This window comes from Cebus imitator, unplaced genomic scaffold (assembly GCF_001604975.1).
Source record: "Cebus imitator isolate Cc_AM_T3 unplaced genomic scaffold, Cebus_imitator-1.0 Scaffold0, whole genome shotgun sequence".
In the NCBI taxonomy this organism is placed as follows: Eukaryota; Metazoa; Chordata; class Mammalia; order Primates; family Cebidae; genus Cebus; species Cebus imitator.
This window is the reverse complement of record NW_016107315.1, coordinates 6,866,402-6,889,328: the sequence shown is the minus strand read 5'-3', so window position 1 is coordinate 6,889,328 and position 22,927 is coordinate 6,866,402. Positions and strand designations below refer to the sequence as shown.

Genomic DNA, 22,927 nt, shown 5'->3' with positions numbered 1-22,927 from the left:
TTTTTCCTGTAATATAGAGACCCAGGCTTGGAGGTCTTGGGCTTCACCACTGTTGAAATGGCTTTGTATGGCTAAGTAGGATTAATCCTGGAAAGGATTAAGTTGGCAATCCTTGAATCTTCACCAAGGGATAACAGCTCCACCTAGGGGCTTTTGAGGTTGTCACTGTCAGCACTGGATCCAGGATCTGTTGTAAAGTACTGTCATCTAAAAGTTGCTTACAAAAGTGGTTTTTAGGCCAGATGAGGTGGTTCATGCTGTAATCTCAGCATTTTGGGAGGCCAAGGCAGGAAGATTACTTGAGGGTAGGAGTTCAAGACTAGCCTGTATGACAGAGCAAGACCCTGTCTCTACCAAAAAAAAAAAAAAAAAAATTTTTTTAATTAGCCGAGTGTAGTGGCTCACGCTTATAGTTCCAGCTACTGGGGAGGCGAAGAGGGGAGATTCACTTGAGTCAGTACTTCAAGGCTGCAGTGAGTTATAATCACCTTACACCAGGTTGGGTGACGTGAGCAAGACCTTGTCTCTAAAAACTAAAAAGAAAAAAGAAAAGTCATTTTTAGACCAGTGCAATTTTTTCATGCACCAATAACATTTTAGGAATAAGTACTTACACATAAACCTGATGTTTTGAGTCTATCCTTGACATTTTTTCATTTAGCCCTTCAGGACCCCTTCTGAGACCTAACCCTGTGCCTCATTCCTATTTCCTGCCACAGACTCCAGAGCCGTGGCCTGCTTTCTGTTTTCTCTCTGGTAGTTTCTATTATTGCCTCTGTTCCTTGGAGTGATTCTCCCTGAGCCTGGCTACAGAACGTGGTGGTATCTGCCAGTTCCCCACTTTCTATGTGCTCTTGAGGGTACATCATTTTCAAGATTTGATTGCCAGTGACTTGAGGAAAACCATTCTGAGCAGCAGTGGAAAAAATATGTGACAGCACAGGGAAGCTGCAATGCCATCAGAGTTCTTAAAGCCACAGTTCCTGAGGCTGCTCAGCCTATTACATCTTTAGCTTGCTACTTTTTTTTCCTGAGACTGGGGTTGACTTTTTCTTGGGGCCCCATTTCTAGCCTTCACATGTATGGGCCTCACTGCTTTTAGGCAAGCACTGGAGCTGTGTATTTTCTTTTTTCTTTTTTTTCTTTTTTTGGAGACAGAGTCTCACTCTGTTGCCAGGCTGGAGTACAGTGGCGCAATCTCGGCTCACTGCAACCTCCATCTCTCAGCTTCCAGCAATTCTCCTGCCTCAGCCTCCTGAGTAGCTGGGAATACAGGCACACGCCACCATGCACAGCTAATTTTTTGTATTTTAGTAGAGATGGAGTTTTACCATGTTTGCCAGGATGGTCTTGATCTCCTGACCTCGTGATCCACCCTCCTCGGCCTCCCAAAGTGCTGGGATTATAGGTGTGAGCCACTGTGCCCGGCCTCTTTTTTTTTTTTTGAAATGGAGTCTCTCTCTGTCGCCCAGGCTGGAGTGCAGTGGCGCGATGTCAGATCACTGCAACCTCCACCTCCCGGCTCAAGCATTCTCCTGCCTCAGCTTTCGGAGTAGCTGGGATCACAGGTGCTGGCCACCACGCCCGGCTAATTTTTGTATTTCTAGTAGAGATGGGATTTCACCATGTTGGTCAGGCTGGTCTCAAACTCCTGATCTCTAGTAATCCAACTGCCTCAGCCTCCCAAAGTGCTGGGATTACAGACATGAACCATGGTGTCCAGCCTCAAAGCTGTGTATTTTCTGAAATTCTCTCAGAGGTGGATCAGGACATCAAATGCGTCAATGAACCATATCAGTAACCTGTTTAATTCAAGTCACTGCTTCCTGCCTCTGATAAAGCATTATGTCTTATGCTGCCTTCTTGCTTCCAAAGTCAGTCTGTGTTAGCAAGGAAGAGGTGGTGTTATGGCTAATGAAAGATGTGGGTCTCCATCTCCCCTGTAGGTTTATTTTCCCTCCTATCTCCCTCCTTCTCCTCCTGAATGGGCCCCTTTCCTGTGTGGCAGCTCTCCTTCCATTTCCCCTAGTAATTGCCTCACAAACAGGCTCCCCACATCCCATCCTTTTGGATGTGAAAGTCCAGTTCAGTTAAGAAGGTATGTTTTGACCGGGCGTGGTGGCTCACACTTGTAATCTTAGCACTTTGGGAGGCTGAGGCAGGCGGATCACCTAAGGTCAGAAGTTCAAGACCAGCCTAGCCAACATGGTAAAACCCTGTCTCTACTAAAAATACAAAAATTAGCTGGGCGTCGTGGCATATGCCTGTAATCCCAGCTACTCAGGAGGCTGAGGCAGGAATATTGCTTAAATCCAGGAGGCAGAGGTTGCAGTAATCTGAGATCATGCCACTGCGTTCTAGCCTGGGCAACACAGGGAGACTCTGTTCAAAAAAAAAAAAAGATGTGTTTTGTGCTCAGTATTATGCCAAGCCAATCAAAGATACCCCAAAATAAGGTACGAAAATCCTAACCTGAGAAGGAAAATTTGAAAATGAATGCCAGTGGCTACGCTGATCATTCGCTCCCACATCCTTAGGCTTGATTTAGCTTCTGCTCCGTGGCATTTTGAATCCTCTTCTCGGGTTGATGTCAAGTGGTAGGAAATAGTGAAGCATGCGCTGTAGAGACCCAGGGAAGGTTTATCTTTATATCTGCCTTATATTTGTAACGTGCTTTAACAAATCTCATTCATGGGCCGGGCGCGGTGGCTCACGCCTGTAATCCCAGCACTTTGGGAGGACGAGGCGGGTGGATCGTGAGGTCAAGAGATCGAGACCATCCTGGTCAACACGGTGAAACCCCGTCTCTACTAAAACTACAAAAAATTAGCTGGGCATGGTGGTGCGTGCCTGTAATCCCAGCTACTCAGGAGGCTGAGGCAGGAGAATTGCCTGAACCCAGGAGGCGGAGGTTGCGGTGAGCCGCGATCGCGCCATTGCACTCCAGCCTGGGTAACAAGAGCGAAACTCTGTCTCAAAAAAAAAACAAAAAAACAAAAAAACAAATCTCTTTCAATCATCATAGGTATTTTAGGAGAAAGGCATTTGACAGATAACTGAGCTGACATTCTGACCTTCAGCACTGTATTCGTCAGTGGCCATGAGCTTTGCCTTTGTGTTGCTCTCTGCTTATGTTTCCTTGCCCTTCTAAATTCACATCAGTTTCCAAAGCAATGGACAGAGCAAGCTCAGGCCGGAATGAAATAACTATGTAGAATTTTGACTAGTCATAAAGCCAGGCTCCGAGGTACCTTGCGCCCGTTCAGTCCTTGATGGGTCAGCTGCTAGGGGACAATAGTGAATATTGATAAATAAATATAACTGTGCCTAAAACCTTAAATCAACATGGGGGAAAAGACAAAGCATTCTAATGAAGAAAAGCAAGCCTGGCCAATTTTTAATCTGATCAATATCATCTCTACAGAGAATTAGTCACAAAGCCAAAATAAGAAACCCCAGAGTCTGCTGCTGTCATCAAGATTTTAGAATCACACTGGGCTCATTTGGAATATTCTTAGATGCAACAGTAGTAGGAAAAACAAGCTGGGCACAGTGGCTCACACCTTTATCCCAGCACTTTGGGAGGCCACAGCAGGAGGGTTGCTCGAGCCTAGGAGACCGAGACCAGTCCAGGCAACATAGGGAGATGCCATCTCTACCAAAAAAACTTTTTAAATTAGCCAGATGTGGTCCCAGCTACTTGGGAGGTTGAGGTAGGACAATCACTTGAGCTCAAGAGGTCAAAGCTATCATGAGCCATGATTGTACCACTATACTCCAGCCTAGGTGATAGAATAAGACCTTGTCTCAAAAAACAAAACAACCATGATAAGAATGAAAACATCCACTAACTTAATACCAGGTACCATGAATCTTGGCTCAGTCCTAAGAGGTAGGTAGCTGTTGTCATCTTTTTTCAGGTGAGAAAATTACTGACCCTTGGAAGAACATAACCCACCCGTTGCACCATGAGCATCAGGGCCAGGATTTACCCTGAGTTTCTGTACCCCTGATGAGTGCACGTCTGTCATGGTACCTTGGATGTGTGCACAAGAGGCCTGATTTCAATCTCAGCACTTCCACTTGCTTGTTAAATGATTGTGAGCACCCTTTTTTATTTCCCTGAGCCTGTTTTCCATCTATGAGTGCATTACTACTTTGCAGGTTGTTCAGAAAATTCTGGAGAATGTGTATAAAAGGCCTAGCAAAATATTTGACTCACTTGTGGTAAATAAATGATAGCTGCTGCTGCTGCTGTTTCTGGATGTCTGAACAATGAGGTCCATGGAGTCTCTTTCTATCTAAAACAAGAAAAAAATCTCAGCACTTTGAGAGGCTGAGGCAGGTGGATCACTGGAGCTCAGGAGTTCGAGACCAGCCTGGGCAACATGGTGAATCCCTGTCTCTACCACAGAAAATACAAAAATTAGCCAGGCATGGTGGCACCTGTAGTCTCAACTACTTGGAGGGGCTGAGGCAGGAGGATCACTTGAGCCCAGGAGGTCAAGGCTGATGTGAGCCATGTTCATGCCACTGCACTCCAGCCTGGGGGACAAAGAGAGACGCTGTCTCAAAAAATTAAACAATTTAAAAAAAAGAAAAGTGCCAGGCACAGTGGCTCACGCCTGTAATCCCAACACTTTGAGAGGCTGAGGCGGGTGGATCACCTGAGGTTGGGAGTTCAAGATCAGCCTGACCAACATGGAGAAACCTCGTCTCTATTAAAAATACAAAATTAGCTGGGAATGGTGGCACATGCCTGTAATCCCAGCTACTTGGGAGGCTGAGGCAGGAGAATCGCTTGAACCTGGGAAGTGGAGGTTGTGTTGAGCTGAGATAGCGCCACTGCACTCCAGCCTGGGAAACCAGGAAAACTCTGTCTCAAAAAAAAAAATGAAAAAAGTATAAGGCTCCCCATATTAGAGAAGCTATCTCTCCACGTTTTTTAGACTCTAATTCTGTGACTTCAGTGCCTTCCTTGTCACCAAAGTTGGGATAGTGCCCTAGACACTCAACCAGGAATGTCAGCGGTGGATTGTGGCAAGCAGGTTTTCAGTGTGTGCACTGCTGTTCTTCTTGCCTTCTGACAGTTACTTCACAGAACTACCCAGAGAGCTCATTCCACCTACTCACGGAGCACCAGGCCTAAGACACAGGGACCTTTGAGGATAATCTTAATGTTACGCCTCTAGAAGTTGAGTCCCAGAGAAGTACAGCTTGTGTCATACAGAGAGTTTCCAATAAAGCTGAGGATAAGAGTTTGTTTTCTTCCTGTGGCTCTACCCAGAACCAGCCTGAGAATGATCAAAGATAACATCATTTCGTATTATAATTTTTTTAAATTTTCTTATGCCAAAAGACTTCACCCAAAAAACTGCCTGGGTGTGCGCCAGTTTGCTGAGACAATGATGTGTGCTGTGCTGTACGATGCTGCCAACAGCTTCATCCACCAGCACTTTGTGGAGGTGTCCATGTCGGAAGAGTTCCTGGCCCTGCCCCTGGAAGATGTGCTTGAGCTGGTGTCTCGGGATGAGCTGAATGTAAAATCTGAGGAGCAGGTATGTGAGCACAGTAGCAGTCTGCGCAGGTGACATGAGATGCTGCTCTTTATAATCATTGTTTTATTTTTTTACAAAATTAAGATGACATGTATGTGACCGTTGTATATCATGGGGCTTGTTTTACTGTATCTTGCATTTTTCATGAAACCTTCTGTGTGTTTTATTTATTTTTTTGAGACAAGATCTTGTTCTGTCACCTAGGCTGGAGTGCAGTAGCAAGATCATAGCTCACTGCAGGCTCATCCTCCCACCTTAGCCTCCCAGGTAGCTGCAACTACAGGCACACACCACCACATCCAGCTAATTTTTGTATTTTTTATAGAGACAAATGTTGCCCAGACTGGTCTTGAACTACTGTCCTGAAGAGATCGTCCCACCTCGACCTCCCAAAGTGCTGGGATTATAGGTGTGAGCCACCACACCTGGCCTTTATACATTTTAGGGTTCTAAATAGTGTTCTGTTGATTTTTATCAAACCTACTCACCTTATTCTTGCATGTTTGGGTTGTTTCCAATATTTACTGTTAGAAATAATGCTGCTGTGAACCAGAAATAGCAAGTATAGATAATTTTTTGTTGTTTTTTTAAGACCAAGTCTCACTCCATCGCCCAAGCTGGAGTGCAGTGGCAAGATCTCGGCTCACTGCAATCTCTGTCTCCCAGATTCAAGCAATTCTCCTGCCTCAACCTCCCAAGTAGCTGAGATTACAGGCGTGCACCACCACGCCAGGATAATTTTTGTACTTTTAGTAGAGACAGTGTTTCACCATGTTGGCCAGGCTGGTCTCAAATTCCTGACCTCAAATGACCTGCCCACCTTGGCCTCCCAAAGTGCTGGGATTACAAGTGTGAGCCACTGTGCCTGGCTAAGTATATAGATAACTTTTTGAAAGAGTCTTGTTCTAAGAAAGAGCAGAACATTGGGGCAGTTGTGGGAGGAGTCTATAAAATCAAAAGGGGTTATTTGTTTGTTTGTTTGTTTTTGAGACAGTCTGGCTCCGACACTCAGGCAGGCTGGAGTGCAGTGGCACATTCTCAGCTCACTGCAACCTCTTTGCCTCCTGAGTTCAAGTGATTCTCCTGCCTCAGCCTCCCAAGTAGCTGTGATAACAAGCGCCCACTACCACGCCCAGCAAATTGTTGTATTTTTAGTAGAGACAGGGTTTCACCATGTTAGCCAGGTCTTGAACTTCTGGCCTCGAGTGATCCATTTACCTCAGCCTCCCAAAGTGCTGGGGATTACAGGCATGAGCCATCATGCCAGGCCGTGTGTGTGTGTGTGTGTGTGTGTGTGTGTGTGTGTGTGTAAGAGAGACAGAGTCTCACTGTCACCCAGGCTGGAGTGTAGTGGCATGATCTTGGCTCACTGCAGCCTCCGCCTCCGAGGTTCAAGTGATCCTCCTGCCTCACCTTCCCAAGTAGCTGGATTATAGGTGCCTACCATCACACCCAGCTAATTTTTGTATTTTTCATAGAGACTGGGTTTCACTATGTTGGCTGGACTGGTATTGAACTCCCAACCTCAGATGATCTGCCCACCTCGGCCTCCCAAAGTTCTGGGATTACAGGCATGAGCCACCACGCCCAGCCTGGCCATTTTTTTTTTTAAGGTGAGAGAAATTACAGCATATTTGACTGCTGATGGGAATTTTCCAGAAGAAAGGGAAGAATTGATAATGTTGGAGAAATGGGAGAACAGTTGTTGGAATGATGTTCCAACAAGAAATAAGTGAGAATAGTCTAGAGGATAAGGGTGTGCATCTTTGATAGGAGCACAAGCTATCCACATCCCCAGTAGCAGGAGGGAGAGCTGGGGGCACACGCCCAGGGAGGGGAGACAGGTGGATTCTTACTGACATTCTCTTCTGAATTGTTTCTGTTTTCTCACCTGAGAGTGAGAATGAGGGAGGAGTGTTAGAAATGTAAGGAGGCTGGGAGCAGTGGCTCATGCCTGTAATCCTAGCACTTTGAGAGTCCAAGATGGGCAGATTCCTTGAGCTCAGGAGTTTGAGACCAGCCTGGGCAACATGGTAAAACCCCATCTCTACTAAAAGCACAAAAGTTAGCTGGCAGTGGTCAAGCTTGAACTCCTGGCCTGTAATCCCAGCTACTTGGGGGCCTGAGGCAGGAGGATCGCTTGAACCAGGAGGCAGAGGTTGTAGTGAGCTGAAATTGCACCACTGCACTCCAGCCTGGGCAATGGGGTAAGACCCTATCTCCACAAAAAAAAAAGAAAAAAAGAAATTTGAGGAGGAATTAAAAGATACGATTCATTTTCCTCTTTCCTCTAGGAAAGGGGGATGCTAGGGAGGTGAAGAGGGCTTGATAGGAGCCTGGTAGAAAAGTAGACCCTGGGCTCGGCAGCATAGACACTGTGATTTAGAGGAAAAGTCCTCATTCCAAGAACTAGGTGTCCTGTCCCTAGCTCTTACACTAATTAATATGATGGGGGCAGCAGCTCACATTTCTTTGAGTGATACATTTTATGAGGGCTATAGAGCTTTAGAGGGAGATATCGTTGTGGTTGGAGCCATTAGGAAAGGCTTCTTGGAAAACATGGATCTAGAGCCAGGCCTTAAAGATAGGGGTGTGGGTTTAGATGAAGAGGAGGAGATGAGAGGGCATTTTAAGTGAGGGGGGACAGTGTGAACAGTAGAACCAGCGCACCCTTGCTAGAGTGCAAAGAGGGTGATGGAGTTTAGAGGGAGCAGGGGTGCAAGGGTAGCAGGAAGGGAATCAGGCATTTTGTTTTGACAGAAAGGAATAAGATGCCATTGATGGTTTTTCACTAGGAAATCATAATCATAATGAAAGTCAGGAAGCTCTTCTAGTAGCCTAGGAAGTAGAGAGAAATCAGGATTTCAGAGACAAGTAGGAGGAAAGATTGATGGGCCCAAGGGAATGCTTCAGTATAGAAAGTGGAGGCATTGAGATTGGAGGCCTAGGGTATGGCCCCTGGGTGGGAGGATTTGCTGCCAGAGCATCCACTCTGTCATGACAGGTCTTTGAAGCTGCATTGGCCTGGGTCAGATATGACCGGGAGCAGAGGGGTCCCTACCTGCCTGAGCTGCTGTCCAATATCCGCCTGCCCCTCTGCCGGCCCCAGTTCCTTTCAGACCGAGTACAGCAGGATGACCTGGTGCGTTGCTGCCACAAATGCAGGTGAGTGAGGGTGGACCTGCACCTAACACTGCCGAAGGTCTAAGCAGGGAGGAGGAGCTGGCCGCCTGTTCCATTTCGGGAGGGAAAGGAGTGGTCAGTCTAATTCATGGCACACAGATTGCCCTCTGTCTAGGAGCTGGAAGAGGAAGTGTTAAGAGCCCGAATCTTACGCCTTGGGCAGAGAGATGTGCCATGTGGGAGCATCAGAGCAGAAAGGGCTTTCCCCTGCTGAGTTATCTCAGGATTTTCCAGCATCTTTGTCCACTGAGCTATTTATGAATGTGCAAGCATCTTTACTGCCTTCCCTGACCCTATCCACACCAGCAGCTCACTCAATGGTGCAACTGGGACTTCTTGGGGTTCCTTGCCCTTTTCAGTAAATATTAGTCAGTACCCTGGGCGTGGGGGACTCTGGCAGGTGTAGGCTTTATATCTGCAATGATGGGCAAGGGGTGAACATGTTTACCGACACTTGAAACTTTTACCCAGAGTAAATCAATAACAACATGGCACAGCAGAGCTACCCACAGTTCAGAAGATGGCAGCCCTATAGGACTATTGCTGTAAAAGTGGAACAGCAGAGAAAAATGTCCATTCTCTCCAGATTGCTTGGCAAATTCACAACCCTGAAATATTTTTTTTCTTCTTTGCTGATAAAAATTTTACGCATATTCAGCTCTCCTTCATTTTCCAACTCCTGGTTGGGATCAGCTGATTCAGGAGGAAATCAGTGCCTGTCTGTGGCAGATGGTGTGAAGGTGTGTGTCAGGACGGGTTGGAGTTGTGGCTGGAGGTAGCTGGGGACCTGTGACCAGCAGTCTCAAGGGTGCTGTTGAGGAGTTAGGACTTTATTCTGTTGGCAGTGGGTGGCTATTGAAGGTTCTTAGCTTGCACTGTAGTGTGGAAGTGGAATGGAGAAGCAGGCTGGAGGCAGGGAAATGTGTTAGGAGCTGCCACCGTGCAGGTGAGTGGTGATTAACTGCAGGTTGCAAAGCCACAATGCAGTCATAAGGATGGAAAGGAAGGGCTAGGTCTGAATGCAACAGGGTGCATGCTGCTTATTGGAACTCCCAAGCCCAGCCATTTTGGCCACCACCCTGTTTTTCTTATGCCTAGTCTATATCTGATTACACTAGTTGAGGTGGTCTGTGCTTGTCTTGCCCCTTCAATTTTGAATATGTCTCAATAGCCATGTATGATTTTCCCAGAACTCACCTGGTTTCTTTGAGACCAAACCTTCCAGAGGCTTCTCCTCCCATGTTTCCCCTGCAGTTGATAGTGGGGAGCCAGGCTCAGAGATGCAAATGAGGACTAAGTCAGGGGGGATACCTCCTGTTCTAGCATCTTGCACGTTATTCCAGGGACCTGGTAGACGAAGCAAAGGACTACCACCTCATGCCAGAGCGCCGGCCGCACCTGCCGGCTTTCAGGACCCGGCCGCGCTGCTGCACATCCATCGCTGGGCTTATCTATGCTGTAGGAGGCCTCAACTCAGCAGGTATCTTGCAGCTCCCCTTTAGAAAGCCCCTTCTTGGACTCCATGGGTGAGGAAGCACCACACAAATTAGCCTGACCCTTCTGGTTTTATTGTTTTGCGCTGTCACCACCCTTGCCCCTCATGATTTTATATAATTGCTCTACAGTTAGAACATGTCATATGTTCATGCCATTGAATCAGAATATCAGTGCTCACAAGACCTTCTAGAAATCTTTTATCCCTAGCCTACTCACCTGACAAGTGAGGAAATTGAGGCCCGCAGAACTTCCACTATGTTCATGCAAGTTGCTTTTGGCAGAGCAAGGACTAGAACTTGGGTGTTCTGGTTCCTGAGCCAGCACTTTCACCCTAATATCACATTGGCTATGGTATAGCATCCTATCAGCCCTGGATAAGATATGGTCAGAGACCCAATTCCATACCAGGCTATTCAAATTTGGTCATATGGATCTCTGGGGTTAGACTGTGAGAATGTCCCCAAGAGAAAGATTTTCCAAATACACAGCGCCTACCACTATCAATAGTACTTTTTACTCTTCAGCCCCACCCACTGTGAAACACATATACTTTACAGTCCATGTGTTATTGGCAGTTTTTGAATCATGTAGTGAGGTTTACAGAAAGCTGCATGGTCTCCCCACCTGGGGGGAGTTGGTGGGCACTCCCGGGCAGTTTTGTTTTTATTTTTTATTGTTTTTACTTTTTTTGAGGTGGAGTCTCACTCCTGTCACCCAGGCTGGAGTGCAGTGGTGGGATCTCAGCTCACTGCAATCTCCACCTCCTGGATTCAGGTGATTCTCCCACCTTAGTCTCCTGAGTAGCTGGGACTACAGGCACTTGCTACCACGCCCAGCTGATTTTTGTATTTTTAATAGAGATGGGGTTTCACCATGTTGGCCAAGCTGATATTGAATTCCTGACCTCAAGTGATCTGCCTGCCTTGGCCTCCCAAAGTGCTGGGATTATAGGTGTGAGCCACTGTGCCCAGCCCAGTTTTGTTTTTAATTGAAAGTTAATGAGAATTGGGTACTAGCTGCTGCTTGTTTACCATAAGGCCTGGAACAGGTAAGTCCTCAATTCAGTGCACGCTGGAGTAGCATGCAAATACGGTATGAGGCTAAGTGCCCCCTAGCAGCATACCATAGGAAGAGGGGGTTATTTTGTCTGATCATCACAAAAACCTGATGAAAAAGGGAGGGTTGGAATGAGCATTTCTTGCTACTGTGACTATTTATTAAGTACTAAGTATATTCTAGAGCCATGCTAGGTGCTTTACCTGTTATATCATTTAATCCATAAGGATTATCTCCATTTCACCTGTGAAGCAGAGGATAGGGACACAAAGCCCCTTGGCTTGGGTCACTCACTAGCAAATGAAAGCACTGGAGCACATGCCTGGCCTTCTGGCATGCCTCCTGCCTGGAGGAAATATTCTATTGATTTGTCTATACCTTTGGCTTTAAGTAGGTGGAGTACCTAATTGTAACTGAAAACTACCCTCTCTAAAAAATAAATACCTCCTGTCCGATTCTAATTTTCTTTAAAGAATTAGGTTTGAGGTGATCATGGCTGAAATTTCTTAGTGGGACCTTGTGCCTTGAGTAATTCTGTGGGAAGAGGTAATAGAATTGAGTCAAATGTTCCATATAATCAATGCCCAATAGCTGTGATCTAAACAAGTGGTCTCATTTGTTTTAATTTGAGTAGCAAATTTTTATGCAGGTGATTCCCTGAATGTGGTGGAAGTGTTCGATCCCATTGCCAATCGCTGGGAGAAGTGCCGTCCTATGACAACAGCCCGCAGCCGCGTTGGCGTGGCTGTGGTGAACGGGCTTCTGTATGCCATTGGAGGATATGACGGCCAGCTACGGCTGAGCACTGTGGAGGCCTACAACCCGGAGACAGACACATGGACCAGAGTGGGGAGCATGAATAGCAAGAGAAGGTATTCTGGAAGCCACGTGCAGCCCGAACATACACACTGAGCACCTGGGGAGCACCGTGCTAGACGAGCAGGGGCACACAGTAAAGTAAAACACAAGCTTTGGCCTGGGAGCTTCCTGCAGCCAGGCCAGCCACTGCCAGTACCTCCTGGGAGCAAGCCCCCATCTTCTTAAAAGTAAAATACCCACCTTGTCCTTTGAGGAACCTGGGGAGACCAGACCTGGACATGTGGAAGTTGTGTTGTTATTTTAAGTGCCAGATAAGGACTGAAAATGTGTATTTTGGAAGATTCGAGGTGGGAGAGAAACTGGACTGGAACGTCTGGAAGATTTCAGGGAAGAGGTGGGATTAAAGTTGAAACTTGAAGAATAAGGAGGATTTACCTTTATTAGTGATAAAAGGAAATCCAAGGTGTTTTTCTGGATACTTTCCTTCCCTAGGACTCCCCTCACACATGTGCTTCCACTACTCTGGGAGAATATGAACCAAAGCAGTGTTCTCTTCTTCGGGTCACACACATTCTACCAGACAGGAGCACATAGGTATTTGTAAGATGGGCCAAGTTTCATGTCACTCAGCACATTCTAGCTACCTGCCTCCTCTACCACTTTTCTGCTTATATTGCCTGAATAAGAAGTGGGATTAGAGGACATCCCAATGCCTATGTTTAGCCTTCTTAATGCTGAGGTGACAGGTGGCATGTTTCATTATGTCAAGACACATATTGGAGTCGTCACATGCGTGGGCAGTGGAAAGGCTGGCACTGCCCAAGGCGGGGAGAGGAAAGCAGCCCAGGGTCCCCTTGCCCAACACTCAGGACAGCTCTGCATTGATCACTTTTATACACTGAGCTTCCATGACATATACCTAATGTTAGAGGGGGAAATTACATGAATTTTTTTAAAGGGGCAGTTTGGAAACCACTGGACCAGTTGCTCTTTAAGGGCCTTTCTTGCATTTAATTCCGTGATCTCAGTATTTGCCTCACAGACCCCTTCACTGGCCATGCTTCAGGGTCTCTACTTAAAAGATCATGTGACTGGGGTGGAGGGCAGTTGAAGGGAGGGACAGTCGAGCAAGCACATGTGTGATGAGGAAGAAGAGGTAGCGTGGAAGTCCTTTGCCACAGAAAAGTACTGGCCGCCATACCCACGTTCCACATCTAGCAGCATTCACATGTGGATGTGAGCTGGAAGGGATCTGCCTTTGTACTCATGAGAGCAATTCACAAAGCATCGGAGTAGGTTCCTTTGGGAAGAAAAAATGTGATACTTAAGATCTGCCCCTCCCAAGAACATATTGAGAGTCCTTTCCTCCAACCATCCCCACTTTTGCTCCTTGGATACTTTGCAGCTTCCTATGATTGAGTGACTCATTGCTCCATGTCCCCGACATGAGTAGCTTTTTTGCTTTGACTACAATCAGCTGTCCTTCCTTGTGTGTCTGCTCTGGGCCACTTCCTTGCTTTGATGTCACTGGATTCAGAGTGCTGTCTTGGAGGAAAGTCCTCTGGGTATTTCTTTCCTTCACTGTGGTTACTACCCTGTTATTAGTGTGGGCCTGGTTCCATTACATCCCTTTTAAATTATAGGCTACTTTAAAACGTTCCTAGTCACTTCTCTCCTGACGTCCCACACAACTGTCTGTCCTGCCAGTTAGTGACATCCTGCCATCTTTCCTTTCCATCTCTGCGAGTGTTCTGCGCCATCCCGTGGAGCTTTCTTACGCTGGACTGTTCCAGTCCACGCTGATCAGCGTTTTCTCCCCTCTTCATACCTACCTTTACCACCTAGTTGATAATCTCATGCAGTTTTGTGGCACCTCTTAATTAATTCTCATATTGCTGGACACCTGTTTTGTTTTGTTATGTAATGTTTATGTTTGTTTTGTGTCTGTATCCAGAAGGACAGTAATCACATCTAGTAAATTTGTGATCTTCCCACAGTACTTGCCTAAGGCAAGTTTCTCTCCTCTTTTGGGCTGGTTCAGGGAGTCTGTTATCATGTCCCTGCAAGGGACATTCTGTGGATTAGTTTGATTACTAGTACACTTTAAAAGGTGGAAGTAAGCTGGGCGTGGTGACTCACGCCTGTAATCCCAGCACTTGGGGAGGCTGAGGAGGGCAGATCACCTGAGGTCAGGAGTCTGAGACCAGCCTGGCCAACATGGTGAAACCCCATCTCTACTAAAAATGCAAAAATTAGCTGGGTGTGGTGGTGCACACCTGTAATCCCAGCTACTTGGGAGGCTGAGGTGGGGCGGGAAGATCACTTGAGCATAGGAGTTCAAGGCACAGTGAGCTATGATGGCACCACTGCACTCTAGCCTGAGTGACAGAGCAAGGCTCTGATTAAAAATTACACACACACACACACACAGAGAAAGTGACAGATTCCTGGTAGCCTAGAGGCCAGAACGTAAGTGCCTTGTGGGCTGGAACTTTGGCTTACTTACCACTGTAAACCCCAGCTGATAAAGATCTGATGGCTGGATGAATGAATGATTGTAACAACTGCTGTAATAAAGAAGCCACTCAGAGAGTGTGGGGATGAGAAAGAGTAATTCTTACTGAGGGGAGGAAGAGGAGTGAGGAAGTTGAGTTGGGCCTTCAAGGTAAATGCAACCTTCACATGGTGAGGTAGAAGGTGAGCATTTTAGACAGAATGAGGTCAAGAAGAGCAGGGAGGGGAGGCAGCCTGAGGAAGAAGTGTGGGGTACAAGAGGGACCATGGGGCAGCTTCTGTCACCTCAGTTTTATGACTTTACTTAGTCACATGCCTGAGATTTGGGTTGCAGAAAGAGGCAATTGATAGATTTGTTTCTCAGTGGGCAAGAGAGGCTGCTCCGGGAAGGCTGCGGCTCATCTGGGATGACAGCTCTGTCTGTTTCAGTGCCATGGGGACAGTCGTGCTGGACGGGCAGATCTACGTCTGTGGGGGCTACGACGGCAACTCTTCCCTCAGCTCCGTGGAGACCTACTCACCTGAGACAGACAAGTAAGAACTCCAGCTCCCCTGGGGCAACCGGAGCTTATAAACAGAGTATCAAAATTAGAACTGGAGTTTTTTTATTTAAACTTCTTGAAGGTAGAGAATGTCTTGCCTTTTTACCTCTATAGTACTTTAGTAGATGTATAATAACCCTTAGTTAAGTGAAAGAATGAGTAAATAAAATTTTAAAACAAATAGTCTACATAAATGCTTGGAAATATTTATTTGAAACAGGGTCTTACTCTGTACCTGTTAGCTAAATCAGCCCATTTTAATGGAAAAACAGGCAAGAGGGGATAAGAAGTAGATGAACAGCATGATCCAAAGTAGATAAGATATGATTTGGAAAAAAAAAAAAAAGTTTTAAGATCTGTGGTCAGATAGGCTTGGGAAATGTTGATGTCTGAACTGCCAGAGTCCTTGTCTTTCTATAAGATGTATTAACATTTTAAACGCTCTAAGAAACCCTGCAGTGAATAACTCTGTTTAACCTCGGGTTTTATATACACACCAGTTGCCATCTTGTGGGACTCATTTGTGGAACACGCTTTGAAAAACATTGACAAGGTTAGCCTGAGTTTTTCTTTTTCTTTTTTCTTTTTTTTTTAAAGACGGGGTTTTACCATGTTGGCCAGGCTGGTCTCAAACTCCTGACCTCAGGTGATCCACTTGCCTCGGCCTCCTAAAGTGCTGGGATTACAGGCTTGAGCCACAGCACCTGGCCAGCCCAAGTTTTTCATTTCAGTATTTGAATCCTCTTATCTTATATAATAAAATGTAAGCAAATTAGTTGAATGGACTCCTTAGGATGCCTTTAAACCAGTATTCTGTTCACTTAGCCAGTCTACTATGGATCAGACAGCAAGCTGGGTGTCTGAGATCCTTTAAAGCATCCAGTGTGGTTGGGCTATGGGTTGCATCATGATCGTTCTACCCTGGAGGCCTGTGTCAGAAGCTCTTGGGCACAGAGCAGAGAGAACCTTCGTCTTCCCCAGGGTTGCAGGAAAGGACAGGGTATCAGGGATGTCTTCCGATATGAGACCTGTCATGGATAGCCAGTGGGAGGTGCTTGCACATCATAGGCAGGGAGACAGCACGGAGAGCCTGCAGTAAGAAAGTGTTCACTGTGATCAAGAATCACAGTGAATGTTCAGCAGTGATCCTCTTGTGGGCTAGAGCACAGCACATAGATAGGAGACAGAGCCAGGTGGGTGGCATGTGGTTTGGGGTGAAGCTAAAGGGTGGATGAGGACCAAGAGGTAAAGAACCACATGAAGGGCCAGGCACAGTGGCTCACACCTATAATCCCAACACTTTGGGAGACTGAGACAAGAAGGTCACTTGAGACCACCCTAGACAACACAGGGAGACCCTGCCTCTACAAAAAAAGAGAAAAATTAGCCAGGCATGGTGGCATGAGCCTGTAGTCCCAGCTACTGAGAAGGCTGAGGTGGGAAGATGGCTTGATCCTGGGAGGTCAAAGCTGCAATGAGCTATGATTGCACCACTACACTCCAGCCTGGGTGACAGAGTAAGACCCTGTCTCAAAAATTTAAAAAGATGAAAAAACCACTTGAAGGAACCTGGACTATCTTAGAGAAGACAGTGAGGAGCCACAGGAGGACATGGTACAGGTAAAGGAGAAGCAGTCCCTCTGGCAGGGTGGGGTCGGATGGGACTGGTGTGAAAGCCAGGCTGCCTGTGCAGAGGCTGTCACAGTGCTCCAGGTGAGAAGTCAGGGGTAGGGCACTGGTAGTGGGGATGGGAACAAGCACTGACTAGGAAGCAAACCAGCCAGAACTTGGGGGACCATAGGAATGTTGACAGCGAGGGAGAAGCAACCAGAGTAGCACTGAGCTTTGTAAGTACAGCAGCTAGACAGCTGGTGGTCCCGTTAACAAGGCAGGGAGGGGCAGAACTATAGGAGAAAGAGGCCTTGTGTGAGACAATGATTTTGAGCAGCCATGGAGATGAGCAGAGAAGACAGGCTGTGGGTTTGCAGCTTGGATGAGAGGTGGCAGCCAGAGAGAGCTGTCAGAGAGGTGGTAAGAGGTAAGGAGATGGCCAGCACAGTTCACCTGAATCCCCCTACTAAGCTGCCATGGGAAGATAGGAACCCTGAATCTCATGCTTCCTTCCTATTGACTTTTTCCTGAAGGTGGACAGTCGTGACCCCGATGAGCTCGAATCGCAGTGCTGCTGGGGTTACGGTCTTTGAGGGCAGGATATATGTGTCGGGCGGCCATGATGGCTTGCAGATCTTCAACAGTGTGAGTCTGGGCTCCCCCTGGGCTAAGGGCACCTGCTCCTTCCATCTTTGAGATTTATTTTGGAAGATAATTATTTGAAAAAACTTCAGCCTTACCATAGCTGGATCGTATCATCTACTGAGGTTTCAGGCCATCCACTGCATCTTCTGAAATTCTGAACTTCCAGATAATGAGCCAGTGTACACAAAGGAAGCGTGAAAGGTAGTCACATGTACAACCCCCACCACCACCTGTTCAACTGTCTGTTGAATGCTACATAGACTTTGTGAGATTCCTGCCCAAAGTAAGCTCAATTATAGACCAAGCACAAATTTGCAAACAGTTGTATTCCTCTGGATAATTTGTCTAAAATTGCATTTATTCTGTAAAAAAAGGCTCAACAGCCATTTACTAGTCAGTGCCGCAGTAGAAACCCCTGGAGTTTCCAGGAGACCCAGTTCTCATACAGGATCTGTCACTACCTAGCAGTGCATCCTTGGGCACATCCTTTTTTTGTTTCCTTAGATGCAAATAGACAGGGTCAGGTGAGGTGACCTCTCCCTGCCCCCATATATCCAGGAGCAGGCCTGCAGCAGAGGGGACACTGGCAGAGCTCCTCATCCCCATGTCTGACATCATGGGGGCTACTGTGCCCTGCACGGTCATTCCATGGACTGAGCTTTGCCTCTGACTGTCCTGTACCTGTGCCTCTCTCCCCTTCTACAGGTGGAGCACTATAACCACCACACCGCCACCTGGCACCCTGCAGCTGGCATGCTCAACAAGCGCTGCCGGCATGGAGCAGCCTCCCTGGGGAGCAAGATGTTTGTCTGTGGGGGCTATGATGGCTCTGGCTTCCTCAGCATCGCTGAGATGTACAGTTCCGTGGCAGACCAGTGGTGCCTGATAGTCCCCATGCACACGCGCCGGAGCCGAGTCTCCCTGGTGGCCAGCTGTGGGCGCCTCTACGCTGTGGGGGGCTATGACGGACAGTCAAACCTAAGCTCAGTGGAGATGTACGACCCGGAGACAGACCGCTGGACGTTCATGGCCCCCATGGCGTGCCATGAAGGAGGGGTCGGTGTGGGCTGCATCCCTCTCCTTACCATCTAAGGCAGAGGATGGGATGTGGTGGGGCAGGGATCTGGTACAAACATAGGCGCTTCCTTCCAGTAACAGTCCCTCAGGAGAGGCAGTGGACCAGAAGATGGGGTGAAATGTGAGCTTGCCAGAGGTACAGTTTTTCCAGGTGCTTAAGCCCTCCACCACTGTGCCACCCTTGTGACCTTCAGGCCTGGGTCATCAAGATGCACAGCATGGACACAAGCTCCTTTGGGTCCCGTAGCTGGTGACCTGGAACTGTTCTGCTGGTCCACACGAACACAAGCTCCATCCAGGCCCAACTCCCACCCACTGCTGCTCTGTTGGCCAGCCATTCACAGAAGGCCTTCCATCTGTTGCTCCTCTTCACCTGCTTGTTCTCCAACCGAGTTCTGGCCAGTTTGCCATGGGGAGGCTGCAGTGTCCAAGCCTGCTGGAAACTGGGATGTAGCTGGGGGCGAAAGGACAGACCCAAGTGTTCTCCCTGCCTGAGATGGTATGGCCACAGCAGTGGAGGGCTGCTGCACACAGGCACGTTCCTTCTTCACAGTAGGGCACCAAGGATTCTGTCCTCATCACTGGGTAAGCAGGAAGAAGAGAAGTTTTCCCCATGTCTAATTTTGGGATTTCAGTGAGGCCTTTTCCATCTGTCCAGGAGAACAGAAGGGAAAAAAAAAAAAAAGATACTTGAAAGAAACAAGGAAATTTAAACCAAGAAACTGGAAAGAAAAAATTTTTTTATGTGAACAAATTTTGCAGGAAGAAAAATGCATAAAGGACGCTAAGGGCAAATCTATGTTTAAATGGAAAACCGTCTAACCAGAGAAGGGCGGTATCCGCTCCACATTCGGATCCCAGGGTCCTGAGGCATCGCATCGAGCTGGGTGCTCATGGGGTTTGTCTTCACACCCACCATCAGAGGACTTTTAAAGTCATAGGCGTAGAGAGTTAGCAGTCTGCTGAATTACTGCCACTCTTCTTGGTGGAGGCTCCTGGCTATGGCTGGGGGTTCCAGATGCCCCTGTGATTACCTCCTACTGGTGCCATGGCGCTCATTCAGATTCCCCACTTGCACTGACATTCCTCCCTTTTTTGACCAGCAGGAAACAGCAGGTCTGGCCGGATTCTCATTTGCCCATCGATCTCGTTCTTGGGTGATTTCCCTCATTGGGATGCTTCTGGGGCACATTGACCATTTGCACCTCTAGAACCCAACCAGGGGCTTCCTTCTACCAGCTGTGGGCTGGCTTGGTCTCGTAACCTTGTCTGCCCTGCCACTCCATTGCTCCTCCATCCACTCGCCAATCCCAAGGGTCTGGCCTCCCTCCAGCCCTGGGGCAGACTAACCAGCAAGGTGGACCTTTACATTCAAGCACAGCTGGCTTTTATGACACAAAAAACTAAAGGCCGAAAGAATCTCTTGCTGCTGCAAAGAACAGATTTTATATTTCTTCCTCTAATCTTGGGAAATGATCTTTACCTATTGGAAAAACTCCATACTGCTTCCTCCTTCTCCCTGCGTGGGACCTAATGTAGCACAGCGGGACTGAAAGAGGAGGACATTTTCTCTTACCAGTGCACTGGGCAGTGGGGCTGTCCTTCAACTGCTGCTGCCAAAATCTGGTTTTCTAAAATTCTTCCAGTAGAGACTAAAAGAAGATGCAATTCCTGTAACCCAAGACTGGGTCTTAGGGCTCCAGTCTCCACCAGGTTGGTTTCCTGTCCTTCGCTGCCTGCCTGGGGTGGCCTGGAAGCCTGTTCAGAAAGGCACAATGTGGAGCCTGGGGTGTCTTCCCCAACCTCAGGGCCATCAGGTTTACCAGTGTGTGCAATCGCCATGTACTCAGAGGGAAGTACCTTTGTTACCTGCAACTTAGGAGCTGGGTCTCTGCTACAAGCACTTGAAAATGATATTTTTATTTTTAACGTCTCAACAATCTGATAATGGATGTCATTTAACCTGGGCTCGTGGTAGAGCTCCAGCATTTCTCCCTCCTTCCTGGTTTGCCTGTAGAGGTGGACTCAGAAGGCAGGTGGGGTGTGCATTTCCTGTTAGGAGTGTATCAGTGCATGTCTTATTGTAAGCCCCTTTCTTTTGTGAATTTGAAGCAGCACCAGCAAGCCTGGATTGTGAAGGTGTTAAGAATCTGTCTGTGGGCTGCTGAGTGGGTCCTTAGGATGCTGGCCCAGATTTTCCCACTGGGTATGGTAGATTATTTTCCCATAGCCTGCTGCTCTTGTAGTGGCCTTCCTGAGTCCATTCCCACCTCCTGGTATAGAATTTACACTGCTGCACCTGAGATCAGTGTTTCAAAGTAAGATCAAGCCAGTGTTTTGATCTGGTCTCTGAGCACAAGTGAGCAAACACCGCCATATTCACACTCTCCCAGTAGGTTCCTCAGTCTGATGCTGAATGGCTGTTCGTAAATGGCTGGTCTGGTTCTTTGGTGTTGGAGCCTTTCCAATAGCCCCATGAGAAGTAGCAAGGATATTGTGAAAAGGATATCACAAGGAGATAGGGTAGATGTTGTGTTTAGTGGGCCTTGGGGCCTAGCCCAGCTCTGAGCAGAGAACTGTGGCATTCACTGTCCTTGAGTGTTTCACCTTCTTGGATAACACGCACACGGGCCTTTTCTTCTGGATTTCATCAGAGATTACAGCCAGATAGGAGCTGAAGTCCAGCCTCTTGACTTGACCACAGAGGTGTGACTATGGGAATTCCTCCCAATTTATTGTTTCCCGGAAAATCTCACTTCCTTTTATTTATAGAATGCATGTCTTGTGTTAAGAAACCAAAGAGAAATAAAGAAAGAGAACACTCCTAATAGCTCTTGTTCTTTCTTGGTTTATTTCTTAGATATTAGAAGTACATCTTTTTTTATTGTGATTCACTGAAAAAAAATATATTGGACAAAGTGGGTATATTTCTGTGAAAATAAGGGAAAAGCCAGATGTACAGCAAAAGTAGTCTTTGGAGGGGTTTATTTTATGAGAGTCACTTCTGGTGAAAAATATGCAATGAGTTCATTTGCACCTTAGGACTGCACCAGGTTGCCCCTGTTCTCGATTTCCCCTTTTCTCAATTCACTGCCCTAAAACTCCACAGAGTTCCCCAGTGGAGTGTGGCTGCCTGTTGATGGCCTGGAATCAGCACCTCCAGCTCCTTTTTTATGCTGTAGGCCAGAGGTGCTTTAACTCTTGTGCACATAAAAGTCACTAGAGGGCCAGGCACAGTTGGCTTACACCTGTAATCCCAGCACTTTGGGAGGTCTAGGCAGGCGGATCATGAGGTCAGGAGTTTGAGACCAGCCTGACCAGCATGGTGAAACCCTGTCTCCACTAAAATACAAAAATTAACTGGGTGTAAGTGGTGTGCGCCTGTAATCCCAGCTACTCAGGAGGCTGAGGCAGGAGAATCACTTGAACTCGAGAGGTAGAGACTGCAGTGAGCCGAGATTGCATCACTGCACTCCAGCCTGTGTGACAGAGCGAGACTCCATCTCAAAAAGTCACTGGAAAATGTTTAAACCACAGGTTTGTTCCTAAGTCCCTCTAGAGACAGGTTCCCTAGGGCTGTGGTGCAGCTCAGTGAGCAAGTTTCCTTGGTGATTTGCACACTCTTCCGTGTGAGAACTATACTCCCATCTTCAGTTTCCGCTTCCCCAAATACAGCTGCATTCCAGATCTGCCCCTCCAAGTTTACACTCTGGTTACTGTGGTTTTGCCTGTTGGGAAACTCTTCAGTCACACTTTTCCAAAAGTCAGCTTGTGGTCACTCTTGTCTGTGGGAGACTTGGATGGCAACTTTATTTTTTTTTAAGTTTTTGGAAGGCATATCACTCCCGCACACACCCAGGACACGTCTTACATATAAACACTCTGTGTTGGTTGATTCTTATGTGGTCCTCAGTAATCCCCACAGAGCAGGTAACATTTTGGCATAAAGAAACTGCCTCAGAAGGGCCAAGTAGTTTGCCTGACTCCAGCTAACCTGTGGTATTGTGAAAAATTGAGACCAGATCTCCACAGTCACAGTCCAGTCTGCCTAAGGGCAGCAGTGTCTTCCACCTGTGGAGGGAGCAGCGTTCCTCCCAACACCGTCATAGATCTTGGAAAAGCAGACTGGGCAGCGAGGGAAAGAGTGTAAAAGGAGGTGCGTTTGTGCTGAAAAATGTAGCCAGACTATTTGGGGGTCTCTCTCTTGGGAGAAAGGCCAGATGCTTGTAAAGTAAAGCAGCCCTTTCCATGTAACCTACGCCCCCTTGACCAGAGCCAAAGAGCCCCATGGGTGAAGAGTGTACTGGTAAGTCAAGCTAGACTCATCTGCCTGACTTGCCATTTTTTTTTCTTTGTTTCTATTCTTTGGACTCCTTTCTCCTCACGACCAGCAGCAGAGCCCACTCCGTTTCACCCCAAAGTCCA

The 22,927-nt window shown here is 47.3% G+C and overlaps 1 protein-coding gene across 3 annotated transcripts in view; it reads left to right on the top strand.

Annotated features, from left to right (window-relative positions):
* Positions 1 to 21,332, top strand: part of KLHL18 (kelch like family member 18) — a 65,568-nt gene extending 44,236 nt beyond the window's left edge. For 2 of the 3 annotated variants that reach the window (XM_037729954.1, XM_017520015.2), the window contains 7 exons: positions 5,360 to 5,558; positions 8,563 to 8,723; positions 10,085 to 10,221; positions 11,929 to 12,166; positions 15,057 to 15,161; positions 17,314 to 17,425; positions 18,131 to 21,332. In XM_037729954.1, the coding sequence (XP_037585882.1) occupies positions 5,360 to 5,558; positions 8,563 to 8,723; positions 10,085 to 10,221; positions 11,929 to 12,166; positions 15,057 to 15,161; positions 17,314 to 17,425; positions 18,131 to 18,517 (1,339 nt within the window). In that variant the 3' untranslated portion in view covers positions 18,518 to 21,332. The remainder of the gene's footprint in view (positions 1 to 5,359; positions 5,559 to 8,562; positions 8,724 to 10,084; positions 10,222 to 11,928; positions 12,167 to 15,056; positions 15,162 to 17,313; positions 17,426 to 18,130) is intronic. The other variant, XM_017520049.2, reaches the window with a different exon arrangement.
* The last annotated feature ends 1,595 nt before the right edge of the window (positions 21,333 to 22,927 follow it).